Below are 6,000 nucleotides of genomic sequence, written 5' to 3'. Positions count from 1 at the left end.
TTACTTGTCGGGTGATGGCAGTGGCTCCAGCGGGTCAGAGGTGCTGAAGAGGAGAAACCCAGTGAAGGTGGTATCATCATCAGCGTCTGCAAACAGCCCATTGAAAGTCTCTCCTTGGTGAGCCTGCAGCCAGACCTCGTCTCCTCCCTGTAGCTCCAGGATGGTGGCTCCCGAGGCCTGGTCCTCTCCACTCTGGTACCTATCCACCGTGTGCAACATCTTGATGCCATTTTTAACTAGAGCTACTCTGACGTTCCTTGAGTAGACAGTGATGTGGTAGGTGAAATAGTAAGCGCCAGGGTATTTGCAGGTGAATTTGCCAGTAGCTGGGTTGTAGTCATTCAGACCATTATACAGCACCTTGTCAAACTTGATCGGGCGATTCGGGGCGGGAAATTTGGTGGCGGTTGTAAGGCCAACACTGAAAGCACTCCTTGGCAGGACTCCTGGGGCACCTACGTTCCCCTTATCTCCTCTGTCTCCTTTCAGGCCTCTTTCCCCCTGAACTCCAGGATTACCCTGTGGCCCCAGATCTCCAATATTGCCTTTAGGACCCGGATTACCAGGCGGGCCAATTGGCCCTGGGAAGCCAACTCTTCCAGGGTGGCCAATTTCGCCCTTTATCCCTTTTGGACCTATCGGCCCAATGTCTCCTTTTAACCCCTTTTGCCCTTGCAGCCCCAGCTCTCCCTTCTGACCTTTGTAACCCACTGACCCTATAATTCCTTTTGGTCCCAGTTTTCCAGGTCGTCCTCTTTCTCCTTTATCTCCTTTGTTCCCCTTCTCTTCAACTGTCCCGTTGGCTCCTAAATGGAAGGGAAAAAAAAAAAAAGGAAAAAAACCACACTTCCACACTTTCTTGTGGTTTTCCACTGGATTAGTGGGGCACAACATGAATTTCAGCACAAAGACGTGTATAGGTAGGTGTGTGTCACCACTGTATATACTGTGCTCACTGTACATACATTTTCTCATACATTTAGTGCATGGTAAGTCATAACATCTACATGCTATTGTGTTAGAAAAAGGTGCCCTGGCTGAGAGCAGCAAGAATAAGCTCAAAGAAAGGAAGGTGTGATTTGGCTACAGGCTGACGGTAGCACTGACAGCTCACATCATCTCAGGCACAAGCAGCATCTGTCCAGACACTTGTTCTCAGCCTTTGGGATACAAAATCGGGGAGAAGGTTCACAATTTAATCAGAGGAAGGTTCTATTTGGACAACACCCAGAACTTGCTTGCCTGCCATGTGTTTCTGTAATTTCTATGTGATGCAACTTTGCTTGGGTTACCTAGATTGCTACTGCAGTGCAACTAAAGGCTTTTTGTCCTTGTAATTTGCTACCACATGCTCCATTTATCCTTCATGCACTCTTGGACTGAAGCCCAAAGCCTTTGAAAATCCTCTGATTGTGGCATAAGGGTTTGAAGGTGAAAGTGTCGTGATGTGAAGGGCATGTTAGCAGTTGATAGACAACAGATACCATAATGATCATATACCCTATCAATCAGGAAAAGCAGCTGTTAATTTCTGCATAAGAGCCTCTGCTTTTTGATGTTAGGAATAATGCTCTATTTACAGTTTACTGTTCTCAATTTACAATTGAGAATATTTAACAGTAGCAAGGAACTGAAAGCAGATGAGATTGTGTGGTGAGCCTCTGGGAAAAGTGGCATGGGTCCATTGGGACAAGGACACAGGAAAAAAAGGTAGTTTTGGTAATTTTAAACAACATTTGTGGCCTCATGCCTCACAGTCCTTCCAGGACTGGGGTCGTTTCTAATAGACTGTAGAAAAGTCTGAAGGGTATAGACCAGCTTTTAATTACTCTCATGAAATGCATATACCATATGTTATTTCTCAGGGTCAGCTTCAGGATTTTGGAGAACCAGGACACTGTCTTTGGCAGGCCTCCATGCTTTTTGGATATATGCATTGTGTGTGTACAGTTTCTCTAAGGATGCTCAAGTCCAGCATCTCAGAGCTACTGAATTTGTGCAGAATGATGTGATGCCGCTTGCACAATGGCTGACTCCCTGCTTTTATGCACAAGTCACTCTGCACATGTACATCCATCTGCCACAGGAGACATGCTGCATATGTATAGGTTGGCTAAACAGCTGAAGAATACAGGATCTACTGTATTTTTAGGTGTATATCTTGTGTCTTCTATGATTTCTTTTAAAAGTCCCTTTCCCTGAAGTTGCAGGTGTAGCTACAGGAGCCTCACTTTCCTGAGGTAGCTGCAGATGTGGTGTCTTCCTCAGCAGCTGACAGAAGGATCAGGGATCGGAAAGGTAGGACAAAAGGCTGAGTGAAGAAGTTTTAGGGCACCAGTTGATTGGAGGTGGCAAATTCCTCTTGTATTCTCAGCACATGTATGCAGCCTCTAGTACTTCTGGAAAGAGGCTTTTTAACCCTTACGGTACTTTCACTACAGCTAGAATGTATAGCACATCCAGTGCTCACAAGCACAAGGGTGGAAGTTGATAGACAAATAATAAATTGAAACACTTCTCTGACCTCGTTCACCTTTCTCTCCATTTGCACCATCTTTTCCTGGACTTCCAGGAAGTCCTGCTTCGCCTGGTACAGAAGAGAAAAACAGATTTTCATTAAACAATTAAATTACCAGAAAACTTGGGATGAATCCTTCTCTAATTCTTCCTTTTCAAGCCTGGCTACACAGTAATGTAAAGAGTAGTCTTATTCCTGACTGTTAGTGGGTGCCATTGCTGGTACTTTTATCTTATGGAGAGATTGACAGAGCACAGAAACTCTGCTTGAGGATGGTGCTTTTGTGAGCCAGAGGGAATCCTTGGCATAGAGAGGTGGGTTACTGAGATATGTAGAGGAGCTATACCCTGGTCAGGACCACCAGTGTGAAAACCTCTCGTCCTTTTGTTGCTTCCATCCATGGAAGATACCAGCAGGAAAACGAGTGAGGAAGCCACATTCAGCAAGAAGTTTTACAGTGAGAGGAAGCTTAGTAGTGAAGCAGTGGTGAACTCCCCTTTCAAGAAAAGACATCTGCATGAGTTTGGCCAACAGTGATAAAACATTACAGTGGAATAATATTGTCTGTAGATCCAAGGAAGACACACTTGGTCCTTGAATTTAGCATGACACAGATTTTTCCAGTGCTCTAAAGAGAACAATTATAGGTGTCATTTTTTAGTAACATCACACACACCAGGAGGTGTGTGATCAAATACCTGGATTTGCATCCAAGACACAACAGAAGAAAAAAGAGTTGTCATTTTGTAACCCTATTCCAAGAGTAGCTCTCCAGCCATATGGACTGGAGAACAGTTCTTTAGCTGTTTTTTCACAATGGGCACAGTCCAGCATCTGCTGAAATTTTATTGACTTGGTAAGGAACAAAACTAAGTCTGATTTATTTAACTGCAAAGGTGTATGTACATATAATATAAACATATGATATAAACATATAATATAAAGAATTGTTCAAAAAAAGAATAGTCAGTACAGTCATCATAATAGCTTAATTTAGGAAAAAAAAAGTTGGGGACTTTATCAGAAACCAATGATGTCATGTGATAACTCACTGGAGTAAAGTGAGGACCTTTATAAGATAAATGAAAATAATAAGCTTTAGATTTTCCATTTATCAGACTTTCTTGGACCCCTGCATATAGAAAAAGAAGGCAGTTAATTGTGCCTATTAAGAATCTAATGGATTTTTTGTTTGTGTGTTTGTTTGTTTGTTTCTAGATTTTAAATGGGTTTTGGTTTAGCCAGGCTAGAGCACGGAAAGCAGAAGGAGCACATAAGTAGTTGCTTGACCCAGAACTCTAAATCATTTTGTAAATAAGACAGTTCACAAAAAGTCTTTAGCAATCACAGAGTAAATACATAAGTGGGTAGACTTGTCTTTCAGTGGTCCAGGGCAGGCCATAAGCAGTCTCTCTTCATTGCCCAAATTCTAAGTGCTGGTTATTTTTCAGTTGATGTAGTTTACTGTGTAGCCGCACAAACAGTTGTGGTGTGTAAGAGAGAAGAGTCAAGTGGTAGGAAAAGGATCTGGTAGAGGATCCTGCCTATGCCAGCACAGCCATCAAAGCACCGCACATCAAACTACACCTTCAACACTGATTCTGCAGCATACGCTATCTGCAGAGGCATGTACTTCTCTGCTGGAGCAGGTGATTCATTAGCTTAGCAACCTGGTCTGTTAAAGGCAGACATTCCCGCTAGCTTGAAAGACACAGTATAACACGTTAGCACGTTTTAAATTAATTTCTTTTAGACTGTTGACCTCAGTTTGGTTTATGTACCAGCTTATATACTGCACTGAAAAGAGCTATGATTCCCAATCCTTAAGATCAGCACTCAGTAGAAAAGTTTATCTGACAAGTACAAGTTTTACCCGGACTGATTTGTGCAGCTGAGTTAGCCAGGCCCACAATAACAGTGCCTGTGACAGGTTTATGCATTAAGCCATAATACCACCTGCATGATGCCACACAAGAGGTGACCTAACATAAAGCCTGTTGGGGAAAAGTACACCCCGCCCCGCCCTAAAATTTTGTGAACAAATTTGGAGCAGCAGATCCAATCCTGGCCATAATATTCCAGCATGGATGCAAGGTCTGTCATTATCCTGAGACTTAAAGTACTATGTGAATTATTAGCTTTAGGATGCTGAGAAGATTACCTCTGTCTTCAGTATCACACACAAATCTCTCTTATAGCCTGTTAGAGCAGACATGAATCCCATATTGTTTTTCAATAGTCTCCATTCCTGAACTTCCTTCTAGTGGCTCTTGAGTTACAGCAAGTAAGCACACTCAGAAGCAAGACCTACAAATGTAAAATTTAGATAAGAAAGAGAAATCTTTCTTATCATAGGCTTTAAAATTTTCAAATAGGCATGAAAATATTCCCAAAATAAAAGGTAAAGTCTTCCTTCTTTTGTTTTTATTCCATGGACCAGACCTCTCCATAGTATTAGCTATCTTGCTTTCATTATTAGGTCTTTCTTTATGTTTCCTTCTTCAAACAAGTAAATGAAAAATGACAGGAATGTTTTCTGAAGTCTAGGCAGAGTAATCCTGTTAATGCAGAGTGACTACATCCAACTTTGGGAACTAATGGCATTGCATTTGATACATTAAATCATTTATTCTGAACGTAGTACCTGTATCTCCCTTGTCGCCTTTTGAACCGTCACGTCCATCACGACCAGGTATACCATTGTGCCCAGGATTGCCGGGGATGCCAGGATACCCTTGGGTACACATGTCCTGTTTTTGTGTTTCTGCTGTGCTGACTACAATAGCCAGCAGTATAATCCAGCTTTTCATTCTTTAGAAAGGTTATATGATTTTGGCTGAAAGATTTAAAAAAGCAAATGTACATCTGCCCAAGTTTACCTTAAAAGGGGATGCAGGGTGGGGGAGGGAGGAAAAAAAGGAAATGGATTTTCACCATATCTATTGTTTTGTTTTGTTTTATTTATAGGTCTCTATATAGCATTAAGTACAGTCCTGGAGAATACTGACTCCCATTTCAAATAATAATTAAATGGGAATATCAGCCGTAGCATCATTATACATTTGAAACATTAACTCAGCTTTACACAATTTTAAAAAATTCTGTAATTCCCTGTGATTTGAAGCATCAGGTTCTGTTATTTTAGAGCATTAGGTTCTGCATATTTTCTTATGCAGTATGACTTGTGGAAATAAGTGCCTCTGCAAAGGGAAATTTTGATGCAGGTAGATGGTGAGCAGCTGAAAGTCACAAAAGCTCTAGGGAGGTTTAGAGCTACCCTTGATGTCCTCAGGATCCAGCCAGCAAACAAGAAAATGACAGCTCAGTGCATCCCATAGAGTTTCACACTGTTCTATTTAAACCATAGGTGCATTGACAAAGAGGAGATTTCATGGATTTGACTGAACTTAAACGAAATTTCAAGATCATAATAAAAAGGCAACTTGGGCAAAAGTGATGGGGGTTTTTTGTTTGGTTGTTTT

General features: G+C 41.6%; 1 protein-coding gene across 1 annotated transcript; it reads right to left on the bottom strand.

Moving 5' to 3' along the window:
* On the bottom strand, positions 1–5,383 carry LOC141737949 (uncharacterized). Its single transcript, XM_074572960.1, has 3 exons — positions 5,163–5,383; positions 2,525–2,587; positions 1–806 (listed from the first exon to the last, which is right to left on the bottom strand). Exons 1-3 carry the CDS (start codon positions 5,326–5,328, stop codon positions 1–3), a joined length of 1,035 nt encoding a protein of 344 aa, XP_074429061.1. The 5' UTR covers positions 5,329–5,383.
* Between the last annotated feature and the right edge of the window lie 617 nt (positions 5,384–6,000).

Source organism: Larus michahellis, chromosome 1 (assembly GCF_964199755.1).
Source record: "Larus michahellis chromosome 1, bLarMic1.1, whole genome shotgun sequence".
Lineage (NCBI taxonomy): Eukaryota > Metazoa > Chordata > Aves > Charadriiformes > Laridae > Larus > Larus michahellis.
Note: the sequence above shows the minus strand (reverse complement) of the source record. Positions and strands in the feature narration are given on the sequence as shown.